Source organism: Perissodus microlepis, chromosome 7 (genome assembly GCF_051167445.1).
Source record: "Perissodus microlepis isolate ML-2025 ecotype Zambia chromosome 7, ASM5116744v1, whole genome shotgun sequence".
NCBI lineage: Eukaryota > Metazoa > Chordata > Actinopteri > Cichliformes > Cichlidae > Perissodus > Perissodus microlepis.
Window position 1 is genome coordinate 15,505,889 of NC_140467.1, and position 27,015 is coordinate 15,532,903.

Consider the following 27,015-nt stretch of genomic DNA (forward strand, 5'->3'; position numbering starts at 1 on the left):
TCAGCAAGTGTTTGCTCATCCAGGGCCATTTGATTGTTTGGGTTTTTTCTCTGTCATTGTAGGGTCTTATATATGCTTAGAGAGAAACCCATATCTGTCCTTCTCACGATTAAATAGAATAGAATAGAATAGAATTCAACTTTATTGTCATTGCACATGCACAGGTACAGGGCAACGAAATGCAGTTTGCATCCATCCAGAAGTGCTTTAGTGATATAGATATATTACAATATATATTAGCAATAATATAGATATGTAAGTATATTACAGAAATGGGTCTATTATGGTATGTTATAATGTACACAGTATGAAGTATGTTGTGAATATTCTATAACTATAGGTATGTACAGGCTGTAGTGAGTACAAGCTATGTACAGGCTATGAACAGGATATAAATGTGAAAAACTATACAGAATATGAAATAAATAACTTTACAGAAATCTGAGATATACAGTTATACAGAAATGGGAACTATGGAAGTTGTAAACAGTTGTAGGGTTAAAAATTATCGTATGTACAGAATGATTATTTACAGAGCTATACAGTAGTGCAGTTAAGATAAATTAGATATGTGGATAATTTCTACAGTATCTATATAAAGTGCTAGTGGTTGTGAGTGGTGGTTCAGTCCATGTTATTATTGTGTGTTTGAGGGTACAGTTGTCCATTGTGGGTGTGTGTATGTTCAGTCCATGTGTTAACGTGGGTCAGATGTCAGGAGGCAGAGTTCAGGAGTCTGACAGCTGTGGGGAAGAAGCTGTTCCGGTACCTGGTGGTCTTAGTCCGGAGGCTCCTGTAGCGCCTCCCAGAGGGCAGGAGGGTGAAGAGTCCATGTGATGGGTGACTGGGGTCTCTGATGATTTTCCCAGCCCTTTTCAGACACCGCTTCCTGTAGATGTCTTTTATGGCAGGAAGTGGTGCTCCGGCGATGCGCTGGGCAGTTTTCACGACCCTCTGCAACGCCTTCCGGTCCGAGGCAGAGCAGTTCCCGTGCCAGACTGTTATACAGTTGGTCAGGATGCTCTCGATGGTGCAACGATAGAAGTTCACCAGGATGTCTGAGGACAGGTGGTTCTTCCTCAGAGTCCTCAAGAAGAAGAGGCGCTGGTGAGCCTTCTTGACCAGCTTGGAGCAGTTGGTCGTTCAGGTGAGATCCTCGGAGATGTGGACTCCCAGGAACTTGAAGCTGCTCACACGCTCCACAGCCGTCCCCTTAATGTGGATGGGTGGATGTGGGTCAGCATTCCTCCTGTAGTCCACGATGAGCCAGTCCTGTAACCTGCATAGCATTAGGAATCCCCCCTTGGATGGCACAAACATACTCTTTACCCCACATTTAATTTGGTAAAATCTTCTCGCCCTATTATCCCTTTTATAGAGGAACTCTGATAATAAATTATGTAAAAGAAGAACTTTTTGCCTTCATGTTCCTGCCCGCATGGGGACAGTTTCACAAAGACATTTTATAGTTTCAGACTGCTCAAAAATTTCCTAATGCAAGTTAGGCACTTTCACAGTTCATTTAAATGTGGCTTTTTGAGTGACATTTAACTAATAACAACAGTTATTTACAGCTGTTGGTATCAAGCAGGTGTTTGATCCACCACTTTCATCAGCTAAGTTCATGCCAGTGACTTAATGGAAAATCTAACCTTTAGTTCATCTCCTGCGACTGAATTAATGGTATATTATTAGCCGTAGCTGCTTTATACTTCATGTTAGCGATGTACATTCTAATCTGAGATGGTGTGAAGGATTTTTCTTCTTGTCCATTCCCCCAATCATTAAGTCTGATTGCTCCCAGATTTGGAATAAAACAGGAAGTGAATGATGCTCCCAAATTAAGTCATGTTTTCTCTGTAAAACTGGAATATTATAATTGTGCAAGTGTGGCCGTGAGATAAATGTGTTCTTCGCACTTCACTTTTGATCTGGCTCAAATGCATTCTTGCTAACAGTTTCCTCCAACAGGATGGTTATTTGAAGCCGTGATATCTCCAGTGTCTGCTACAAGTGCTACAGGGTGTACTGAGCTACTGTATGAATATATCATGCAAATATATGCCGATAGAACAAGACACTGATTTCAGCGGTATTCGTTTTGTGGAACAAAGTCCACATTCTCAAAAATGCCACAGTGGACGAAAGTGTGAATACATCATGAAACTAATCTATGCATGTGAATGAAGTAAGCATATCCACTAACTCTGTGTTGGTTTGACAAGCACTTCCTTCCTGGTTGCCTGTGTAAATCTGTCTCCTATTGGCTGGTGTGAATCACTGGTGCACAACAGCAGTCATTGCCCAGTCATAGCCCTGCGAAGTAATTTCTGTCTACACCAGGCTTTAATGGTTTGGCCTTGGGCTTGTCAGAACCATTGGGCATACAAGTTTGATGTGATAATTCCCAGGCAGTGAACTTGAAGCTCCGTGTATGGCCCCATGTCTCTGCATCACTGCACCTCCCTCTCCACAGTCTGTTAGCTGGGCTCACTTGGGAGCACACTACGCTTGTGTACGTAGCTGTCAGGTTTTGTGTCTCTGCTTGTGCGCATCTGTGCATTCTGGAGAGTTGATGATGGTGAATACAAGATTAGCAGTTCATATGTGTGCTTCTCTAAGTGTGTGTGTGTGTGTGTGTGTGGGTGGGTGTGAAACAAAGCAATACTGTCCTGTGCTAAGATCTTGGTTTGATATCATCCCCGGGCTTAAGTGCAAGAGTGTGTCGAGACAGAGTTACGGCCACACCTGTGGGAGATGTTCAAGATGAGAATAGCTGAAACCCCTGCACCTTTTTTGAAATGTGACTCTGCAGATGAATAGGGGGTAGTGTTGGTGGGGGTGGCGGCGAACCATTTTTCCTTTTGACAGTGTATTCCTGGCTGTATTTAAAAGTGTTGATTTGGTATTCATTGGCCGATTGGAACTTTGAGTCAGACAGCAGAATGCCAGTGGTAATGCCTGGTGTCGGGGGATAACTACAGCGGTTCAGTGCTGTGAAGCAACCAAAGCTCTAGAATACACTAAAGCATCTATACACAGTTAGAGCTTATGTGTTTTTACATTAAAAGTAAAGAGGATTACTACAATGGTATACACTTCATTAAAGAGTCATGTCTGCTTTAATGTAAATAGGCTGTGGACAATACGTAACAGTCAGGGAGATGACGCTCTCAGACTGCTACTTAGACTGAGGTTGAATTGCCTTGCAAAATGAGATTAGATAGGTAACTGTGAAATTGAGGAAGAAAATAATGGGACCCAAAACAGCCAAGATCTAGATCTACAGTAACAGAGGTAGTTGGCATGCCAAAAATAACAAATACGCACACAGAAAGAAAAAAACCCACAGGTATCACAGGAAAACTAAACATGGCAACCCAGTAGACTGAGGAACACATCTTGTGATGACCAGAAAATTAACAGAAAATGAACCCAAATTCATAACTGCTTAGTATTCCTGCTATCTCATTCCAGTGATATTGTTATTGCCCTGAGCAAATGGCCATCTGTTGGAGAAAAAACTCCATCCAGCAGCATGCAAGTTGTTGAGGCATCAGAGTTTTCATTCTCTGACAGTGCTGCTGTGTTGAGGGAGGCAGGCAGTTGGTTATTAGGAGAAATTCCAGCCCAGGGAAATCAGCGAGTTAAAGCTGAAGGCGGCAGAGATGTTCATTTGTTATTCAGCTCAGGATCAAGACAGTGGTACAGATCTGAATCTATCCTAAGGAATGTGTAATACTGATACATGCAAACAGTATGCAAGCATGCATGCAGTGACAGGTCTGCCAAATCCAGCTCATGCCACTAAAGACAAATAATGGTTACCGAGAGCCAGTCTGACAGAACAGGAATTATGAGTTCTATAGACACAGACAGGGAGGTATTATCAACACAGACACAGAGGCAGGGTATTATCAAAGCCTGTAGAACGTCTCTGGTGTCTTACTGCAGAGTTCAGACGATGCCACAAGTTCCTCTTTAGTGCCTCTCCTGAACACATTAAAATCTTTTAAGAAGGAACTGTTTATTTAAATGGTTTTGCCTTATATGTTACTTTGCAGTTTGTCAAAATATTCCAGCTACTTAAACTGAACTAAATAAAATTAGCACTGTATGTATGTGCTACACAAAACAGTATAACTACAAGATAATTAGAAAGCACCTCTATGAAGTGTTAATTTAATTATCCCGTTACAAATTATAGCACAATTGTCAAACTTTTGCTGACTGCTATTTTAATTATAGCTGGTTTCAGCCAACGTGCAGTGATCCCCAGCAAATTACATATCCCCTTTCTGTCTCAGTGTGCTTTCCCCATCTATTTTCTGGGTCCATAATAGCCATGGGAGATTAATTGGTGTCTTTTAGCCTCACTGACTGCCAAGAGTGATGTGGGGAAAAGGCATTCACATGACTGTGAAAATTGGACCATTTAGCTTCCTAACATGGTTCATATACCTTCTCCATCCTCCCAGCTAATTACAGTCCTCTTATTAACCCAAATGGAGTTGGGCATCAAAATATGACCACCGTCCTCTATTAGACAGCTTTGACTCTACCGCATGGAAGAACTAATAATGTCTGAGGTGGGTCAGTTAAGTATTTGAGCATCTGTCTTCATGTGTTTGTGCGCATGTATAAGTGTGACCCACTGCCCTGTGGATTCAGGCCATTTCTGGCACAGAAAATGCAAGCTATGTTTGCTCAACTACGGCTCAGCCAGTTATGATCATTGGAAAAAAAGAAAAGAAAAAGAGGTTTTTCTCATCCACTTACACTGGCAACAAACTGCCAAAGCCTACTTCATAGGATGCCTTGTTTAGCACCCAGTACATACGCAGTCTCATGCCATGATTTACTCATGAAATTCTTTCTTTTCAGTCTTTTTAAATAAAACACATATTTACTGGATTTGTAACTAATTCTTAAAACCATGGTGCACAAAAAAACTGCAAAATTAGGACACTTTCGCAAGCAAATTACAATATGAGTATTGGAACGTCCATCCATCCATCCATCCATCCATCCATCCTCTGCTGATTATCTACTGTGAAAAAAAAAAAAGGCAACAAATTTAGAAGCAGGATATTTGTCTCTGTGGGGAAAAAACCCAAGTAAACAAGTAAAAGTTGTCCCTTTTGAAATGTGTTTGTTGCACAACAAGGCCCATCTTTTACATGAATTTTGAAGGGAAAGACTTCGTTTCTGGCTCGCATTGCTATTGTTTCACCATCACTTGCTGGGTAGTTGCCCAGTGTTTGCAGATCCAAACAATGGAGGAATGTGGCAATCTGCTAGCAACCAAAGCAAGGTTGGATGAGGTTTTTGGGGCAGTGCCACTTTGTGACTGATTTCACCTGACACTACCAGCAACCACCAACCAGCAATCTATCAACCGGAAAACACACAGTTTACCCTGGCAATCTGTGGTTATCACGTACCAGTCTCTAGATCTGTGTACCCGAGGCCTAATGTAGCTTCATATATTGCCTTTACGGAAGCAATTAAGCCGTCTTAAAGGCACGGTGTGTTTAAATAAATAGATTTTTCCCTCTCTTGGTTAAAATGTTTGAAACTTTGGGAAATAATGATAACTTGCTTTCTTGTGAAGAGTGAGATGAAAAGGTTAATACCCTCTCACTACTGTTAAATCACCAGTTGTTATTTTTTACAAGCATAAGTGAGAGACAACCAGGCGTTTTCTGACTAAATGTAAAAAAAAGGAAAAATAAAGTTTCCACCAGCAGCTCTAAGAATCACTAATTAAGAAGTATATTATTTAGAAACACGTGAATATTGTCATCACTCTGCAGTTGGCAGGCAACCAGTGGATTAACTAGCCCAGCATATAATGCTTTGTGAAATTAGCTACACTAAGATGTATTCAGTTTAAAATGTGGAGATTAATCAAACCAAACCACCTGCTGTGTCTAACTCTGCAGAAGTCACACAAGTATGCGAGTGGTAGCCACCTTCTCATCTAACACTGGGTAAGAAAGCAAATAAGTGCTTTTTCCCAAATCATGTACTCAAGTATTCCTTCAAAAGTGTCCTTGTGGATATAAAATAAATGGCTCTCTATGTCCGTTAAGGTGTCAAAGCTGGTGGGGTCTTTGGACCACTGGGACTGAAATGAGCTCTCCCATACTGGCTCCACTGTTACTCACTCAGGAGGCTCTGCTAATTAATCAGTTGCTTGGCAACATCTGGCAGAGACATGATTTATGGCAAACAGCCTAAACACTTGTTATACTGAGACAGGAATGGGTGGAAGTTGAGTCACTGTGCAGCCCATCAGGCCCTTGCACAGGATAAATATCTGGCAGCATAATTTGGCTGGAGAACATTTGAGTTTAGGCTTTACATATTTAGGCCTCTTCCTGTGGATTTGAACAGATGATTTGGTTTGTATTGTAAATGAACACAATACCCTGAAGGATCTTTCAGCTGAAGTTGTATTTACATTTTTTTCCCACCAGCATCACTTGATCAGATCACTCACTGCGTGCCAGTTGTGGTTAAATGAACAGCATGCAAAACATTTCTGTTAGTACAGCTGATATAAATTCCGGCTTTGTGGCTTTACAAGTGTTTCCCTCACATCCTCATTAATAGCGTCATATTCAAACAATGCTTAACTACAAAGCAGAGATTTCCAGAGGGTACCCCCAATTATCACCAACCTGCGTCCTGCTTCCTTCCCAAATCCTCGCGTTCTTGTACCTGCAGGGACATGGCAGCCATCCAGGGAATCTTGCTGTCTCACATTTTTCAGACTGCTTCCATGGCATCTGTCTCTTTGAACAAGCAAAACAAAACAAAAACAGAGATAGACTGTGCCCTCTGCTTGACACTCATTCCACAAAATAGGCTGTTTTGACATCTGTATCACCCCAAAGAGACCTTTGGTTCTTATTCTTATGTTTAACTTGGTGTGTGTCAGGGAGTTTAACACATTTTATTCTTTAATGTGCAGCTGTAGTCAGAACTTTACACACAATCATGGGTGTAATTTCAGGGTTTTAATGATTTCTTTGACTGTTCTTTTCCAGGGTGGAATGATTTTGCAGAACACTTCTTTAAATACTTGAAAACAAAATAAGAATAGGGTGCACAAGTTTTAATTTATTTTGGATTTTCTCTAACCTACACAGGGTCAAAAGTATACATAGGACCCTATATTTGGATAAATGTCCATTAGAAAGTTACACCTTGACAAGTCACTTTTGGCAGACATCAACACCATTCTGCCATAATTTGTCTGGATATTTTATCACTGTTCTTGGCAAGACTGGTAAAGAATTTTTAAATTGGTTGGTTTCCCAACACACACCAGGCTTTTAGGCGTATGCAACAAATTTTCAATCAGATTGGGGCGCCGGAAAGGCCATCACAGAAGCCTAATAGCAAACAATTCCAGGATCATCAGTTCAAACAGTTGTACATAAGTACAAGTTATTCAGATGTGTCACTACCAAGGTCTCAAAGAAGACCCTAACTATGACTATCAGAAAAGAGGGAATTGGTTAGGACAGGGGTGTCCAACTCCAGGGCTCAAGGACCGGTGTCCTGCAGGTTTTAGATCTCACCCTGGGTCAACACATCGGGATCAAATGATTAGTTCATTAACAGGCCTCTGGAAAACTTCAAGACATGTTGAGGAGGTAATTTAGCCATTTAAATCAGCTGTGTTGGATCAAGGGCACATCTAAAACCTGCAGGACACCTGCTCTTGAGGCCTGGAGTTGGACACCCCTGGGTTAGGATGTTCAAGGACAACTCAGGAACCACTAAGGTTCAAGCCTGCCATGAAAATTGACATTTGAAATTGGTTGACTGAAATTTGAATCTGCTCACATGGACAAGCCAAATGCCTTCTGGAGAAAAGCTTTATGGTTATATGAAACAAAGATTGAGCTATTTGGCCGCAATGACAAGAGGTATGCTTAGAGGAGTAAAGGTGAGGGTCTCAAACATAAGAACACTGTTCAGCCTGCAAAGCATGGCGGTGGTAGGATTATGCTTTGGGGCTGTTTTGCTGCCAGTGATACTCGTACACTATTACACAAGGTGAATGGACTAATGAAGGAGGTGGACCACTGCCAAACTATTAAGCCAAAATTATCCCAGAAGCTTGTTGATGGCTACCAAAAGGATCTTGCCAAGGGACACCAAATATTAGTTAGGGTGTATACCCTGGAAAAAGAACTGTTTAAAGAGTCCAAAACTGCCATGACAGCCAAGCCCAGGATGAGTGTATGTAAACTTCTAACCACAACTGCAGCTACATCTAAACTTAGAATTATTTAGATGTACTGTTCCTTTTTCTGTTTTTTTGCACATCCTTTAAGACACACCTAGTGCTTATCCAGTGTGTATGGAGTGTATACTGCATTCTGTCTCAGTGAGCTCCCAGGAACTTGCTCATCACAGCTCACTAAATAAATTATGAATCCATTAATTGCATTTCACAGCAGTCGTGATCTGCGAATTAGGAATCAGGGCACTCATTTTGTGTACACTGTCAGCGAATAGTACTGTAGTCAGAAATGTAATTATTTCCATGGTTTCTGCTCTAAATCTGGGCAAGTTTGTGCTTTTTCTGTCATTTCCTAATAATTTATCCATTATGAAATGTGTATTATTTCCTTTGAAATTGCCCACAAAGAAGGCAGATAATGGTTAAACGGGGTCAGACAAAGAAGAGAATCACACTCTGTCATTTCAAATAAATAATTTATTTGAGCAGTCTCACCGAGTAACAGCTGAGCAGTTCAGTTTCTATTTCTCTCATCACGAATCCAGGAGGAGCAACCTGTGGATAACTTAAACCAAAATTCCAAATGTTATGTTAAAGATTTTATTCAGAGTAAGTACATATCTGTATATTTATGTAGATATTTCCCTTAGTGAAATGATTAGAAATCATTAGATGAATTTTCATCTATTCATTTGTATTTCTTCAGTATTTTATCCATTTATCAAATGTGAGCTGTGGGGAGAGAGCAGATATGACGTGCAGCAAAGATCTGACTGATGGAGAATTACGCCTGAAACCCTCAAGGCTATTTGTGCTCACCTCTCATGTATTTTTTTTGCCTGAAAGTGATTATTTCGACCACATGGTTGTACTCCACGAGCCAAATTGTTAACATCACTAGAAAATCTGCCTGTCTCTAAGCTCCATAAATGTTACATTGGCTTATTGATCTTGATGTCAGGGACATGTCAAGGGAGTGGGATTGGGTCAAGAGGCACTACATTTATTTTAAATTTCTGATTAATATAATACAGCTACCAGTAAATTGTGCTACATTATTATAGATTGAGGTGCTCTGTAGTAAATAAATCATGTCAAATTATTACCAGCTTCAACATTAAAGTGAGAGATAAAACCAATTTATAATTAATATTCAATGATAATAAAACTTCAGTGGGAGGGGATAGGCTCCTGTCTCCTCCCTGACCCCCCTCACTGTATAATGAATACTTTTACTTTAGATGCTTTGAGTATATTTTGATGTTAATACTGACCCATGTAGAATTCTGAATCTAGAACTTTCACTTGTAACAACATATTTTTCTCTCTAGCATTCCTACGTTTACCTAATTAAAGCAAAACTGTTGTTTATCAATGCTGTTTTAATCTTAAGGCTCCAATGACATGTTTCATACAATACCATTTAGACTGGGGTCATGAACAACAACCTGTTTTAAGGGTATACCCACAAATGTGTCACATTTATAAAATATTGAAATACTGGAGAAAAGTCTGTGTAATGAAATATCTCTTTTACAAGCAGTATGCTATATAATTGTCTAAACACAATTACTCGAGATGTCAAGGCACAGTGAATGCATCACATATCTGCACAGAGTCAAAGACAGTGATAGCCAACACATGTCTGCAAAAGGAAATTCAAACGCATATTTCTTTATTGTCGCACTTAAGAATACTTTGAATTGTGCTTTTCAACACATTCAAATCTCAATATAGTGAGGATTTATTGGAAACTCAAAGGAGTTATGATATATTGCACATAAAAATGTGCGACAGTAAATAGAAAGGGTGAAAAATTGGCCATTGTTTAACATTCAGTGCACAGTCACAGTGGGGGATTTTTCTGTGGTACCGAACCATCATCTTCCTATGCTCTGTAAAATCTCCTGTCATTGAGCTCTTTGATCTGTAAGCTATGGAGCATTTGCATGCTCTTGAGCTTGCTTTTTGTGGAGTTTCTGCTGTTTTATTGCCACTTGGAAAAGTGTTGATTATCTTGCCACTGTTACTGCTATTCTAGCTAGTTTTCCCCTTCTTTTTCTCTAGATGTGAGATCCCAAAAAGGCTTTAAAAATAGGATATTGTCAAAGGTCATTGTGACTTTGTAATCCATCTATCTGTGTGACTGTCAGTTTAGAGGGGTTGCTTGCTCTTTATTTATTTGAGCTGTCTGCTGAGCGCAGCAGTTGTGGTGAATGTGATCCATTCGGCCAACAAAGCACTTATTAATTGTCTGTCTGCATCAAGAGAGTGAGAGCCACAGTGGGATGAGGTTAAGAGATGGACAGTAAAGAGGATAGGAGCGTAACTGTCCATGCAAGGTTTGTCACATCAAACCTGTAGAAGTTGATGGTTCACTGGGTGGATAATTGCAGCCTTCCATTGCATGAATATACAATTTCAGTATAATTATGCCTGCATGTTTGTTTCCTTAACATTACAGGTATGCAAGTAAAATTTTCCCCTTTTGTATATGTGAATGGAGTATATCTGTAACACAACACCATGCCTACCCAGCTAGCATCCCTCATTCCCCTCTCCCTGCAGGAGGTCAGAAGTGTGACATCTCATCAGCTAGGCTGTATTTGAGATAAGTGAAGAATCAATAGTCATTGATCAGGGGAGCTGCGACATGAAACTCTTTTTCTTTCCCCGCCTGCTTTGCCTGAACGTTCTGGTATTGGAGACAGATGGCCCTTACCCAGTGTTGCTTAGCACACGGGACTTGTTTAGTGGCCCAGACACAACCTCTCCACAGCGCTCAGCTGCGTCCTAATGCCTCTCCAACAGACTGACAAATTTAGATTTTCATACAGACGCTCTCTTTGGCACTCTGATCTAATCTTACGATTTTGAAGAATCTGATGAAAAGCTATAAAAGCTGTTTGATATTTCGTGGGGAATTTCATTAAAAAGCTCTTTTGTATTTTCAACATCTTGTCCTTTGGGTGAGTGAGCGTAAACACCCCTTTACATCTCTGTGAGATGTGCAGGAAATGTTGATGTACTGCCCTTATATTTACTGGACCTTGAAAAGGGAGGGAATGAGCTCAGATTTCCCACAACCCAACACTCCCACTCATCAGTTCAGAGTCAATTTACTGTCCCAGCTCTTTTACTGTTGCTGACACCGGCCATCTTGCCACATAGCTCAACTACGAGCACTTTGACAATGCCAGCTGTAACCGGGAGCCTTGCATTCAGCACTCCAAAGAGAGCATTAAAATCACTACACCTGAACAGGTGCAGAGCAGAAGGGTGACTCAGCAATCTGCCACATATGGAGAATAAATGAACCACGAGATATCTTGTGCACCAGGAAACAAAGGCAGACGAGACACTCAAAAAACTTTTAGATTTTAGGATATTCTTAAAACAATTTCATTAACTTGGTTTCTAAAAATAAAACCATGCATCTGTTTGGATAAAACTGTAGCTGCAAATGACAGTAAATGTAAATTCTTGCGTTTGACACATATAGAACAAATTAAGGAGTGTAGGAGTTTCACTAGTGTCTTCAAATGCAGAATAACAGAAAACCCCTGTTTTTCTTTGGTTGTATGAGCACCCTGTAAACCTTATAAGGTCTCTACAGAGAGCCTATTTGTGGGAGAACATTAAATTCTTCTGCAGCCTATCAGCATAATATGATGTCTGCTATAAAGCTGTGTGACTTCTGACTGCATACTTCATCAATCATTGACAGATCCATCTGAGAAAGTTACTACAGAGTGTGGCATCATTATATAAACAAATAAATACAGCAGCGCAGCTCGCGCTCAGATCTCTCCCTGTATCAGTGGAGTCGGCGGGGTTGTGAAAAATCAAGCACCTCGGTGACAGTTACGACTTCGCTCAAATAGATTTAAGTCAGTCGTTCTCTTTTTAAACTGTACAGTGAAGAGCGTGATTAAGCACGTAGAGGCATCACGAGGAACTCTGCGGAAGAAAGGAGTGACCATTTTTCTGTTGAAATCCAAGATTTCACAACAACTTCCTGTGTCCGACTTGTAGGAGTAAAGAGTAAAAAAAAAAACAAATGAACAAATTCCCCTAAAAGGAAAAGAGATGCATTTGAATAACTTCTCATTTAAAACAAAATAGGGAACCAGATGAAGCCATTACAGTATTTTCATTATGAGGAAGCTTGTGTGACTGTATCAGTTATTCCATGACCTTGAATTTTAAAAACTTCAGGCCAAAAATAGCCCCAGAGAAGAGCAGATGTTCATACATAAATATGTGCACTGTGATGTCAAAGACTAGGTCACATGTTTTCTTTCCTTTACAGAATATCTAATTGAGATTTTGGTTTTAACTTAAGCAAGTACTTTGGAGGGGTCAGAATTCAGTTGTACAGTTAGCACAGCCAAAAGACCCTGTGTTTGAATCTGTGGCCTTTCTGTGTGGAGTTTGCATGTTTTCCTCATGTCTGTGTGGGTTTTTTCAAGCACTCCAGCTTCCTGCCACAGTCCAAATAGTACGAATGGTTGTCTGTCACTCTGTGTTAGCCCTGCTTAGAAAACCTAGTACAAAAACATGTACAGGCTGTACATCACCTCTCGCCATATGACAGCTGGGAAAGGCTCCAGGTCTTCCCCGACTCTGATTTGGATAAGCGGAAGAAAATAGATGGATGGATGGAAGTACTATTGTGCTTTTGCAAAGCCAGTGGTCTGTTAGGCGTAAGAGTCAGTTTAATTTATCATTAAAAACTACTTTTGTGCTCCTTTTTTTAGATACATGCCCCTTTTCTTCTTGGAAAAAGGATCTGTACTTTGGCATGCAAATAACTAAGCATTTCATTTCATTAGTAAATATGAATTAATACAAATCCTCTCAAATCCTTGAATTGGACAGCATAATAACAACAAAAAAATAGAAAGCAAGTTTACAAAGTCCAGCATCAGTGTTGTCCTTGAGGAGTTCCTGCCTTCCGCCTTAAAGAGTTATTCCGAGCCTTGAGCCTTTCTCGCTGTCGCTCACATGACCCTGGCTGCCCCGAGAAGATGCTCATGACCTGTTTGTCAACTGCTCTGCTTTCCCATCAAACACAGGATATGTGTGCCATCAGGGAAGGACTGCATGCTGAGATTTCCTGAATGTTGCAAAGCCCAACAGATGTTGCGGTTGCATTGTTGTACAGTACATGTCATCAGCGTCTGTGTTAAAAACAATAAATAAATAAATACAAATTCTCATCTGGCACGTCACCTTATTTAACGTGCATGCAGCGGAATGCTGCCTCTTCCATTCCCGCCACGCCAAGATAATCACGCCTTTGAAAGAGCACTTTTGCATTATACCAGCACTTGGCCTCAAGTAGTTCTCCACGAACTCCTCTATATCCTCCTACTTAAGCAATAAATGCACTGCAGGGTGAAGGCGCAGGCTTTGCACTCATGAAGATGAAACCAGGAGGTGCTGCGTATCAGAATCTGTGATATCAGCACATGCGATGAGCTTTAACGAGCGCTGTGTGTTGGGGAATCGCACCCATGTCAGGTTATTTATGCATTACAGCAAAGTGGAGCTTAGATCCCTGATCAATGTTAAGTAGCCCTTCATCTTAATTAATAATCTGCTCCATTACTTAAATTACACAGCTGGGTGTTTTGAGTAATGACACCATCTGCAATCAATATAGAATCCACTCCGGTTACGAGCGGATATACTTACAGTAGCCTTTTGTAGCACTTACCAAATGCAGATAGCAATTAATAAAGCAGTTTATGAAGCAGGGAGAGCCTCAGGGAGGCCAGCTAATTTCATTATCTAAACACAGAGGTCCTTGTCTAAACCATTAATGAGTAAGAGCGACATGTAGGTAAGAGTATGATGACTTTGTTGAATTAGATATTGAAAGACACATGAGTGTTGAGAGGTTGAGTTCTGGACCATCTTTCACAGATGAATGAAGTGTGCCTGGTTCCACCGTTAGTCTTTGCTATGTTTCACTTTATATAGCAAAAATAAAAACAGTACATCTGGGAAAAAACACAGATAACACCCTCCCTCTTCACAGTCATTTACTTACAACCGAGTCAGGCCACTTGCAGCATCCTCTAATTACAAAATAGCACATCCACTCATTCATTCTTAATGACACATATCACTAGTGGAAGTCTCATAAAAGTAGGAGAGGAAAAAAAATATTTGGACTGCACCCAAAAATCCGATGGATCCAGTGAAGTCGTCACTCTGGTGAACAGAGAGTCATTTGTGGGTTGGGTTTTTGTCAGGCTGTGACTAAGAGTGATTCAGGGAGGTGTGTTTAATGATTCAGAGTGGAGTTGTGAGAACTAAAACCGCCCGGCAGAGTCATTTTTCCACAAGCTCTCAAAGCCTAGCGACTCCTTCCAATCATCCATATTGGTACTAGTGCATTTGCGCAGCTACAGCTGAATTAAGCGTTAAACCATTTTTCCAGAGTTGCCAATTAACCTGGTCTGCTGACTTGACTGACCCTGATGGCTTTTTGGTTTGTGTGCTGAGCAAGCTAATGCGAAAAAAAAGTGCTGTGCTGAAAGTGTATGACAGCGTATTTACATCATCTGGGAATCATTTCCATCTGTGATTTGGTAAAAGAGTGCAGTGCAGCAGGAAGTTATTGTGGCATGTGTTGATTTTACACTCTACTTGTGGGTATTATTACTATTATATTACTCCCTTCAAGCTTCAGTAGGCAAAACAACAACAAAAAAGATAGTGACCATGTTGAAGTGCTGTGTTCAGGCTTAAAGATAGCTCTATCTACACAGCCTTGTGACTCCAACAAATGAGAGGTTTGCACAGATGCCGAGCGGTTCCAGTCTAAAGAGGAGGGTCCTCTTACCTAGCACAGACAGGCACGAGGCTACTGCCGAGCTGGCACCAGAACAAAGCCCTCAAACAGCTGCTTGATAATGTGCAACCATTAATTACATTCTGATGCCTCAAGTCTGGCCTGTGTCACTGAGCAGAGAACCCTCGCCTCGCTGAGCATGGAGCAATTATGTAAGAATATGTTGCGCAATGTTAACCAGACACAACGCCGCGTGTCTTTATGAAGATTCTTTATTGTACTTTTACCAGGTCTTCTTTACATTAATTAATGTTTTGTTAGTTGAACTGAATTTTCTGATACCTGCTTGCATTACGTTATTCAGCTGGAGACCTTTAATCTTCAAAATAAGCATATAAAGTAGGGTTGTCTTTACAGGAAGATGTTTCAGCAGACGTTTCTGCTGAGTCAGTTGTGTGCTTGGATTGCATGTGACCATAGGCTCGGGATCCCAGAGATGTCACTGCCTGACGAATGACTTAATGGCTGCAGATCTGTTTGGCTTGCTTCCCCATTCATTTTCATTTTCTGTAACTCAGTAGATGCTCCTAAGAAACATTTGCACAAAACACATATGCACGTCCTGCACAAATGCTACCTCTCCAAGTTCCAGCGCTCATCTGACTCCCACTTTGGCTAATGGTATTAGGCTCTTTCAGTGAGGACCATAAGTTATAGCTCAGTGGAGCATTGTTCACCCTGGCAACTGTGGGTGGCAGTTGAGAAATGTCTGCCCCTGCCAAAAGAAGAATTACATGACCCACAGTGCTGGACTTTCAGCTATATCAATACTGTCAGTACTGGAACTAGAACAGTGGGGATACTGTCAAGTTCTTTATCAACCCTGTAACTTGAGATTATATGAAAAAATAAAATAGCTGAAGGTAAACCTCACTGAAACAAGTGCTGTGTGATATACAGGGAATAGCACTTTCATTTTCTGTAAGTTATGAATGGCATGACACAGGCCTATAGGCTCTCTAAACAGATCAAAAGATGACTGCTTGAAAACTGAGACGTGAAAGGCTCCACTTTCAGGCACTACTTCACTTTCAGATCTCACGGGTAAGCTAGCACATTTAAGCAGGTGTCAGGCTCTAATCTTATCATTTTCACTCTGATGGATCCTACACATAGATATGCTGGAAAAAGATCATGGATTGAAAGAGGGCAGGTGAGATCCGCATTTTCCAGCAAGTCCTTTACTTAAATCATTTTGCTGGTTGTTTGCTCTTCTCTGTCTAAAAAGACTAATTAAAGAGTCTTTGAAACGTGATTGTTTCCAATGAAAGCATCGACTCTCAGCGTGCTTACTTTGATTTTCCTTGTAATTTGGTTAGGTTTAGGCACAAAAATACACTGTCAAAGTTGTTGATTACCTGTATTACTCACAGACCCCCTAGAAGATGGCTAACATTATAATGTAAGCATAGGTCATAATAACAGCTTGCCAAAATGACAGACAGTACCTGGTTGTTTTCTGGGGAAGACAGTCTCTTCTGTTTCCTTAAAAAAATATATATTTTGACTGTTTCAGAAAGAAAAGTTGGAATTTTTAAACTATATTTCAGAGATTGGGGGAGGAATTTTTCTAGATTGTGCATTTTAAAACACACGTACTACTTCTCATATCAATATCAAGTTCATGAAAAGGGCAAATAAAGCTCAGCTTATTTTAATATTGTTATTGTCCCATTTTCTTTTGGACCACTGCCCCCTTACTTGGGAAGAAACAAGCAGTTTCTTTGTACGTCACATTACCAGAAAACTGTGTTACTCTGCCCCAGGTAAACAGAATACAAAGAGCTCAGTGTGTGACTTCTGACCAGGATTCAGTGTTTCACTGCTTCCTTGTCCTTTAAGAGTTCCTCTCCAAGTGGTTGACCTGGCAGTTGGCAGATAAGTCCACCACACATTACCACCACCACATGCTCAAAAACAGTGGCCTATCATGTGTGCAGAAAAACAATGCAACACAAAGCAACAACAGGCCTGGCAAAGTGGTGTTGGATAACATGTTTTTGTATTCTGTGAAAAGCTGATGCTGCAGTTTCGCTGCACAGTGACAAAAGGCGGAGGCCAAGAACCGAATGGTAGAGTTGAAACTGTGGGTGCGGTAGTAGACTGTGGATATTTTTCTCTGTATGTCCATCAGTCTGTGCCCCCCAAGCACATGAAGTAGGGAACTTTCCTATGACAATGGATGTTCCTCAGAAAACTCCAGAATGTCTGTGCATCATCTGGTTTGAGCTAATTTAATTGATCATTTGTTTTGGAATATGTACCACAAAAGCACAATACCATCTAACATTATAAGAACCTCAAAGTGGTTCCTGCTATTAGCCGATGTGACTCGGGGGCACTATTTGAACATGAAGAGGAGAGAGGATTTGAGTTTTGATTAAAAATGTCTAAAGTGAAAAAAGGCTTTTGGAGGTCCAGCAGATCGATTTTGTCCTGGGGCCCTAGTGGCAGGTTCATCCCCCCCCATGCTTAATGTGCCTTTGTATGTAGAAAAGCTACAACCACAGCCATGGGCACAGGTTTTGTTTGAGCACTGGGGGGTGAGGGTGGGGGTGGATTAAGCAGAAGGTCTCGAGGTCCTCCCCAAGGAATTACTGAATGTCAGACACTTAATTTCCTTCTGGTGAATTTTAGACCTTTTCTGCCCCCGTTTATGATAGAAATGTCTTTTTTTTATATAGAAGAAAAAATTTAAAATCAGTCATCAGGTGCCAATTCAACATGCCTGGAAGTTATGTTATTATTGGTGGGAACAAATGTGTGAGATGGGAGCCTGCATTCACCACTGACATCTGTACTATGATGTAGCAACCAGATCCCACAGACGAGACATAGAAGAAAAAAAACATATAAAGAATGTGAAGACTGTAAGGGTGCAAAACAAAAAATATACACTCACTGAACACTTTGTTAGGTACACCTTGCTAGTACTGGGTTGGACTCCATTTTGCCTTCTATGTCTATAAACCTATGTCAAGTCTTCTTGACATACATTCAACAAGGTGCTGGAAACACTGCACTGATTTTGGTCCATATCGATATGATATCATCACTCAGTTGCTGCAGATTTGTTGGCTGTGCATCCATGATGCAGATCTCTTCCATCACATCCCAAAGCTGCTCTACTGGATTGAGATCTGCTGACTCATGTTAAAAAAAACAAATCAAAAAACAGTTTGATATGATTTGAGCGTGACTAGATGTACTAAGAAAATATCTAATCCTACACCATTACAGCAACACATTTAGTTACAACCCAGGTGCGCATCTTAAAGCAGTCTCCTCTCACTTCTGGCAATAAGATATTGTTGCGCAGAGTATATGTTTTTACACTATCTGTAAACGCCAGAGATGGATCTTCGGGGAAAATCCCACTCAAACCACAGACGATCAGGAGTTTCTGAAATACCCAGACCAGCCCATGTGGCACCAACAACCATACCACTTAAAAAGTCGCTGCTGGGAAACCGATGTTCAGTTTTCAACTTCAGCAGGTCGCCCTGACTATGTCTACATGCATAAATGCACCGAGTTGCTGTCATGTGAGTTTGCTGATTGGACATGTGGTTTAATATCCTGGCTGTATATTTAAGTCGTAGAGAACCATAAAGAACCATAAATCCAAAAGGACTTTTTTGACTAAAGCCATGTACACAGCGATGCAAAAACTTACCTAAAAGTAAAATAACTCTTTTATTGTGTCAGTCAAGAAATAAAATAAAATTTGGGTTAAAAAAACCCCTCGGCTGTCCAGCCATCATTCTCCCATACAAATGAATGGACTTTACCTGTCTGCTCTACACCCTGCTCTCAGCCACCCGCCGTTGCCAAGGTTTCCGTGTACGCGCTGCCTGGGAGAGCGGAGCCGCGCGATTGTCATACAGTACTGCCAGACATGGCGGCGGAGCTACAACCCGAGTGGATTTCTTGTCTCCCGTCTTCCTGGAGTTATGGTGTTACTCGGGATGGACGTGTCTTCTTCGTTAAGTAAATATCCCTTCCAAAGGCAAACGTTTCAAGTCATTCTGCTCGTTTCTATTTCGAACAAAGTCACCGCTGGATTTGAACGCATTTCTCGCTCTTTCTCTCTGTCTCTCCCTCTCAACAGCGAAGAAGCCAAGAGTACAACCTGGCTGCATCCAGTAAGTGGTGAGGCAGTTATAACCGGGCACAGGAAAACTCCAGGTAAAGATGTCACTGTCAAGTTTTTCTCTTATCTTGAACGCCTTTCGTGTTCGCCCCGGCAGTGTGTTGTTGTTGTGTTACCCAAAAGCGAACACTTCCCACGCTGTGCGTGTGTGTGTGTGAGAGAGAGGCTGTGATATCCACGCCGTGTTTCTTAACACACGAGTGGGTTTTTGTCGCTCGTGCTGTGAAAATTGAGCCCTCTCGTGCCCACCTCTGCCCAGCTAGTGCCACTTCCTTCGCAGCTGCCTCTCCCCAGGTTGGTCAGTCAGTGAAGTTGAAGAGTGGACACTAGCCAATATCGCCCGAGAACTAGTGAAGAGGCGACCTTTAGCCTAATAGCAACTAAAGCACGTAAACAAATGTAGGAAGTCGTTTTTTTGTTTTTGTTTTGGCTTTGAATAACCCAACGCATTATGTTGACCGTGCAGGGGAGTAAGATTAGTGCAATTAAGTGTTTTGACACAGGACCCTACTTAACAGTAAGCTCCTGTGTGACAGGTAAGCAGGAAAACTGCAGCAGATTGAAGTATAGATCTGCTGAATTTCATCATTAATTTTTTTTGCAGTGAGCTTATATATATATATATATATATATATATATATTCCTACAAAAAGCTTGACTTATCTTAAAGACATGGTAAAATTAGCTGCTTAGTGCGTTTTTCTGGTGAGATTATGATGCAACTATATACAGCAGCAGCAAGCTCTTCTTTAACTTCAAGCACCCCCCTCTCCTGTTAAGAGTGTCTGCTTCATCTGAATATGGCTGCAACCAATGAGTTTTTTTTTTTTTTAAATAATGTGTGAGTTCATACATTTTCTTTTCTTTAAAAAATTGTATTCTATTAGTATCAAAAATTGAAAAATGTCCATCAGTATTTCACCACAGAGCTGAAGCCCAGAAGGCAGGCAGCTATTCTAAATAAATAATTACTAATAGCATGATATAGCTCTGTTCTTTTCATTTGCAATGATATGCTTTTATTAGCGTTGTGTAATAGTAAATGAGATTTTTTTTTGTGGTTTCTGGGGGCAAAACCACAAAATTTGAATGTATCCTCAGTCAGTTTATTGACCAGATGACTGAACTGATTTATCAAGAAACTAAGTGACAAATTGAGCACAGGCGGAATAATTAGTTCCAACCCTAAAGGTGATGCATAAAGCTGGCAGAGGCAGCATATTTTTGGTGTCACTCACTAATTCATGTGGATGAAGAGGGGAGTAAACTCGCACTTTTTCTGGGCTCTCGTTCAGGGCACTAGAAAATCTAGCTTGTAATGAAGTACTTGGGCAAAAAGTAAAGTTTGTGCAGAAAATATGCAGTAGTGCGATGGGTTAAGTAGAGGACTTTTACAAAGCAGAGCAGTTTTTGAATCCCATGTGAAGCTCAGCTTTGAGTGAGTTTTAGCTTTTGTGAAGCACGAGCAGATGCCTGCATTTGTCTGATGGGAGGGTGTTAGGAGGAGAGCTGCCAATTTTCATATTCTAATTTCATAGCAGTTTTATTTATTTATTCTTTGCCTCCTATTGCTTTTTTTCAAAACATATTTTTTCAAATTTTTAAACATTTCTCCTTTTTAACAAACTGGAACTTTCGAAATTTGCTTGAAAATTCGAGAAACTCTTTCAAGGTGGTTGCCTAGTTTTGGGTAAGTGGGTCTCTCATGTCTGGCCAAAACACCTTTAACTTTCTGGGACAAACACTCATACATACATGCATGCTGGAGGTGTTGTGTAGCATCAGCCGCTACTACACTGGCTGCAGGTGGATTGCTGAGCGGGGCTTCATGGACTAGACTTGTTCTGGTGCTCACTCATGGAGCTTTAACCTCCTAGGACCTGGCGTCCACATATGTGGACATCACATTTTGGGTTATTTAGACCAAAATACTCAACTTTACTCTGTAAGGGCCTGATATCCACTTAGGAGGACATTATACTGCCACTGTTCTATCGAAATTTTAAACGAATATCGTCATATGTGGCTCTCATTTTTCTTAGAAACAAAAATAAGGTTAAAAACAAAATCTGGTAATTCTTTGTTTTTTACATTCATCGAGTGCCAATACGGCCAAATATCAAAGAGAAATTAAAAATGCATGCTTTGGAAGAGTTCGGGTCTTAGGAGGTTAAAGACCATTCACGAGAAGTATTTGCAGTCTGGCAGCGCAAGTCGTCCCATCAGGAATTGTCTTTTTCATGGTGGTGTGTGCTCGGTCTGCATCTTTATGAATGTCAGGACCCAAGAGGCCCAACAGAACCCCAACAGAACATAGCATCGTAATGACATGATCAATGTTATTTGCTTCACCTCTCAGTGATTTTTAATGTGGCCGATGGCTGCATGATTGTTCACATTTTTTTCCACCTTTCCTTCTTTCACAGACTTACCCACCGGATGGGAGGAGGGATATACGTTTGAGGGAGCACGGTGCTTTATCAAGTGAGTTTCCCGCCTATTTTACCGCATGACACGCACACCCATCGCAACCTTAGGACCTCTGCATACAAACATGTCATCTAAATTCAAAACACTTCCCCGTTGCGCGCCACCGTGGTACCTCGATTACAAGCATAAATTAATTTATTTCCACTTAAGTCACCTCAGAGGAATGAAACGCTCCTCTCAATAGTCTGCAGCTCCTGAAAACACGCCTTGTGGTGGATGTGTCAATATAAAGAGGTTGTAAATTTGGAACCTTTACTCCCTTTTTGTGTGGCCTATCCCAAAAGTTAATGATTACACAGCTACATTGTGCAAATAATGGGCAGACATGGACACAGTGTGCTTGCTTTCCTCTTGCAAGCTGTTTGTATTTATTCAGACTTACCCTGCTCAAAGCTGAGTCTGCTTAAAGAGTTGAGCCAAAGTATAATGCGTTCTCTTTTTCTGACAGTTATCCTCGCTGTTTGGGTTTATACGGCTCCTCACATTTCAGAATGACACTTGTCCCTAAATAGATGCTGGAAAATATCCAAAATACTACATGCCAGTCCACTCCGCTAAAGGAAACGTAAATGGCTTCTCGTTCAAAGTCTCCTTCCAGTGATTTTTTTTGGACATTTTTTTATTCCTACATCATATCTCAGGTATGCTAATTTCTTGTGGCTGTGTGGGCAGGAGAGAATGTCATATATCCTCTGTGTCCACTAAAACACTTTGTTCAGTTCGTGACCCTCTCCGTGTGAAGCCCAGGTTCTGCATGAATTACGTGAGCAGTCGGCCATAGTCTTTGAAATACAGTAAATTTCACATTTTGCTCTCTTCCCCCAGTAGCCTGATGCATGCGGCTAATCAAAAGAGATCACAAGTGCTGTCATTCATTGGGGTCTGATTCATCATCTGTCCTCCAAATCCAAGGGTATGAGGGGGGAAATATGTTGTTATTTTGCATGTTCTCTTGCAATTACGTTGCACGGCACGTATAGATGCGTAGTATGTGAACATCTCTGCCAAAGTACAAGAAGGCTTCTGAATGACTGAGGATGTAGCATACACGCCATATGAAAATAGGATATTATACCCTATTATTCTCATCGAATCCTCTCTCCTTTGACTTCCCCATGAATTTGAGGAGCTTCATGTGGCAGGCTGCCAGGCAGTCGGACTGAAAGGCAGTAATTTTATATTCCAGTATTTTATCTCAGCTTCTCGGCGCAAAACAGACTTGAGGAAGACATTCATTAGATGATCACTGTGATTTTGGCACAGTCCAATGACATGGTAATGTTGCCTGTAAAACAACTCGCAAACTAATCATCCTGCCCCCCCACAAAGCAGGCCATCTGCATTTTTGTGAGGAAAAACACATTTGGTTTAAGCCGTAGGTTGAATTTTAGCCAAAACTGTGAAAAGTAAAAGCATTTTAAATGATATCGTTGCCTTTTATCTCATATACTGGCATACTGGCGCTTCAGCAGGGTCAGAGTAAACAAAAATATGCGGATGGCTGATTCAACTGAGCTTGTCCTAAACTGAAGCGAAGCAAGTAAAATACACAGAGAAACGGCTTCAGCATACTGATTCTCCCTTCTGTTGACCTTCAATAGCAATTCCCTCTTTTTTAAAACAGTAATGAAAATCTAGTAACACAGAGCAATGTGACCAACATTTGACCGACACTTTCACCATCTTCCTTCTGTGTCCTCTTTTAGTAAGTAAACATTTTCCCCGTCCTGTTTCTTGGGAACGACTTTGCTTCTTTTGTTGTTTTAACTTAGCAAGAGCTTTTAGAATTTGAGTCATGTCGTCAGAACTGCAAGTGTTTTAAAGATGGTGGCACGTGCTGGAAAAATATTTGGTCAACTTAGGGCACAAGATCAGCGATCAAGACATCTTTAAGGTGTTTTTATGCTTTAAGTTACGAGGCTGCGTAAAACCATGCCTGTTAATTTCATTGTGACTCATGTTTTGACATAGAGCTTTGTTGATAGCTTTATGTGATAACTGTCTTGGACGGTCCTTGAGGCATTTTGAGGCTTTGTGTGAGGTTGCCAGTAAAAGCCTCTCAAAGCTCTCCAGTACAATTAGCCCAGTGACAGCTGTTCTTATGTTTTACAGTAGGTTATTATTGCTTTGTCATCAATTTTGTATTAAATATCACAAGTTTGGAGATCTTTTTTTTTTATATTCAAGCAGTGGCTCTAAACACACACTTGTGTGAAATGTAGACATGTTTATTGATCAATTTCTGTGGCTGTTTTGCTAGAAAGTGGAAAAAAAAAACCTTGTGCCAAAGGATCTGGCTTATTCACATGCTGGCTGTGTGGCTTGGCTGTTACCGTCGGGTTACACAGTGTGAGCATCAAGGAGCAGATTGTGCTGACGCAGGCTGTCCTCTGATGAGATGTGCTGGGAAGGATGAATTGCAGGTTGTTGGTGTGATAGTGTGGACTAGAGGCATGCTCCGTCCCAAGATTTGATTAGTTTGTGGCGCCGTGAGTTCTGAATGAGTGAAGGTCACTGGAGATGTTAATTGAATCAATCATAGCTTACTGCTCTCCTCAGACTCGCACCACTTTTCTGGATTGGTTTCTGGGTTGCCTGATGCAAAAATAGGATTTTTTCCCTTTTTTTTTTAACTTTGTGGTGTGTTCCAACTGGCAGGTGGTGGGTGCTCGCTACCCAAGTAACAGAGATCCTGGTGAGGTATAAATCAGCAAGCTGTTAACTTGTTAATTTCATTCACAGGCAGTCAAAACAGTCAGTGCAGTGCAAGTGCTTTGCTTCCATGTCTGACAGGACTCCAGGCACTGAAAGTGTGCCAGCATTGCTCTGTGCAGACTACTGCAGGCAAAGTCAAGCTTTTCTACTTTTATTTTAAGACATTTTCTCTCCCTTGTGTCTATGAGTAAATCCAGCAGCCACCCAAATCTGTTCAGCTTGTTATTATTTGTGATGAAACAGTATTTTATGAGACTGGTCCATCTGGCAGATTTGTTTTTTCATTTTATCTACATAGCACATAATCCCAGATTCTAACTCAAGCCTCATTTTGAACAAGAAGTGGGCCTGTGATTTAGGCACTTTTTGCTGTGTTTTGTCACATTTTGCTAATGAGCATTCCAGACCTGTGAAAACCTCTCAGAAGTGTGTGTCAGGGCAACTTAGGTGAAGTGACTTTGAGTGAAGCAAAGGTGTCATAGCATTAATATATAGTAGGAAAGCGGTGACCCTAATTGTAAGTTTGCTGCCTCGTCGATGCTGTAAGTGTAATTATGTTTATGAAAGACAGGTGCAGAAGTCAGTTCCCGGTCTTTGTTTGCTATTCTTGTCTCATTAATTCTGTCTGGGAATGGAGAAAAAAAACAAAACGCAAACTGCTGAACTCAGGGATAATTGCGCTAGGTTTGGCAAAGAGACTGCTGTTATCTTGTTTTGAAGCCTAATGAGTGAGTAATAAGCAGTCTGCACGTGACCCTACAGTTTTGCTTGATGGCTGTCCAGTTAGTAATGCTTCATTTGACGACTTTTTGCAAGTGAGCTTTGAGGACAACTTACCGTTTCCAATAGCTTATCAGTGTGAAATGCAACATAAAATATACATATCGTGCTAGTCTGCTCTCCAACTACCATTTTCATTAGGATATTCACTTCTGCTGCTGCATAATTCATCACTCAGAGCAGAAGAAAGCATGTCAATTAAAATGTCGTCAATTATGACAAAAATCTCCTCAGTGGATCTGTGTTTAGCTGTTGGCTTTCTCTGCTTTAAAAGCCCGTGTACTCACGTGTCAGGTTACTCCCAGACAAATATTCATTGGTGGTTAATGTCCATCAAAACTAAATAATGAAGTTCATATAATAATCTTTTTAATGACTGTGTTTTTTTTAATTGATAACCTAGATTCTGCTTATAATAGGTTTCCTGTTGGGATGCAGCAACATCGGTGTTTTAAATAACAATCTGACTGATTGCTGATGCAGAGTGGGGTTTTTTGTTCTGCTTATTTGCTATGTTAATTATCTGTTCCATCTTTTGTGCAAGGGAGGGATCTTCATTATTTTAAAAAAAGCTTTTAGCTCTTTGACATTTGTATGGGGCAAATCTTGTGTGGTACAGCTGCTGACATCTATAAATGTTATGTTATATGCTAATATGTTGATATCAGTTAGCATCGTTGATACTGGCCTATAATAAGTCAATATTTTTCATAGTGACTCACATTAAATCTCTTGTTCAAAAGAAATACACTTTGAACCTAAAGATGATGTTCTGTTTGAAATTATGCTAGTACATCCAACTATCCTCCCTGCCTCCGGCTCGGCTGGTTATCCGGGTTCAGGTCACTGGGGGAGCAGTCTCAGCAGAGATGTCCAGGCCTCCCTCACTGACCACCTCCTCCAGCTCATCCCAGAGGACACTGACACATTCCCGAACAAGAGACAAAGTCTCTCCATTATGGTCTATCCTGGGGCCTCCTGCTGGTAGCACATGCCTGAAAAAACGCTTTCTAGGAGGCATCCTAGTTAGATGCCTGAACCACATCAGCTGGCTCCTTTCCATGTGGAGGAGTAGAGGCTCCACTCTGAGCCCCTCCCAAATTATTGAGCTCTTCACCCTGTTTCTAAGGGAGAGTACAGCCACCCTTTGGAGGAAGCTCATTTCCATCGTTTGTATCCTTGATCTCATTCTTTCAGTCACTACCGAGAGTTCATGACCATAGATGAGGATAGAAATGTAGATTTGTTGTCTTACTCTTTATCACAACAGACCAGCATAGCGTCACAAGAGGATGCTGCACCAATCCGTCTGTCTGGAGGCCTACATGGTCCACCCTCCTTTGGGTGCACCACTTGCAGGAGTGACCGTAGGGGTTCATCCCCAGTTGATGAGCTGTTAGTATTTTTATATCTTAATTTTTATTTACCTCTGCATAGTTGCAGTGACAGTAGAAACAAGCTGTGAACACAACAGAAATATTACAACCTTTAAAGCTGGCAAGCTGGCTGAATGTCAGTGTCATCTAAGTAACAGTTATAGACATGTCTGACTAAAGTAATAACACCCAAACAGTTTTCGTGTCCTTGCAGGGTAAAAAAAACTCAAGTAAACTTTTAGATTTAAAGTTGAGCTACTCCAGCAGCAGCAACCTTTCTCAGACATTTCCTGTAGCTGCTTATGAGACTTGCACAATGATGAGGAGGAATTTTGGATCTTTTCTTCCTACAAAACTGCCTCAGTTCATCAGT

General features: G+C 40.9%; 1 protein-coding gene and 1 long non-coding RNA gene across 6 annotated transcripts in view; one reads left to right on the plus strand and one right to left on the minus strand.

Annotated features, from left to right (window-relative positions):
- Window positions 1-180: 180 nt before the first annotated feature.
- Window positions 181-19,038, minus strand: LOC146382829 (uncharacterized). Its single transcript, XR_014800677.1, has 3 exons — window positions 18,920-19,038; window positions 8,759-8,828; window positions 181-6,800 (listed from the first exon to the last, which is right to left on the minus strand). It is a non-coding gene; the product is annotated as an uncharacterized LOC146382829 (long non-coding RNA).
- LOC146382830 (pleckstrin homology domain-containing family A member 5-like) overlaps window positions 18,989-27,015 on the plus strand; it is an 83,949-nt gene continuing 75,922 nt past the window's right edge. For all 5 annotated transcript variants that reach the window (XM_084933765.1, XM_084933766.1, XM_084933769.1 and 2 more), the window contains exons 1-3: window positions 18,989-19,118; window positions 19,240-19,316; window positions 21,708-21,765. In XM_084933765.1, the coding sequence (XP_084789891.1) occupies window positions 19,027-19,118; window positions 19,240-19,316; window positions 21,708-21,765 (227 nt within the window). In that variant the 5' untranslated portion in view covers window positions 18,989-19,026. The remainder of the gene's footprint in view (window positions 19,119-19,239; window positions 19,317-21,707; window positions 21,766-27,015) is intronic.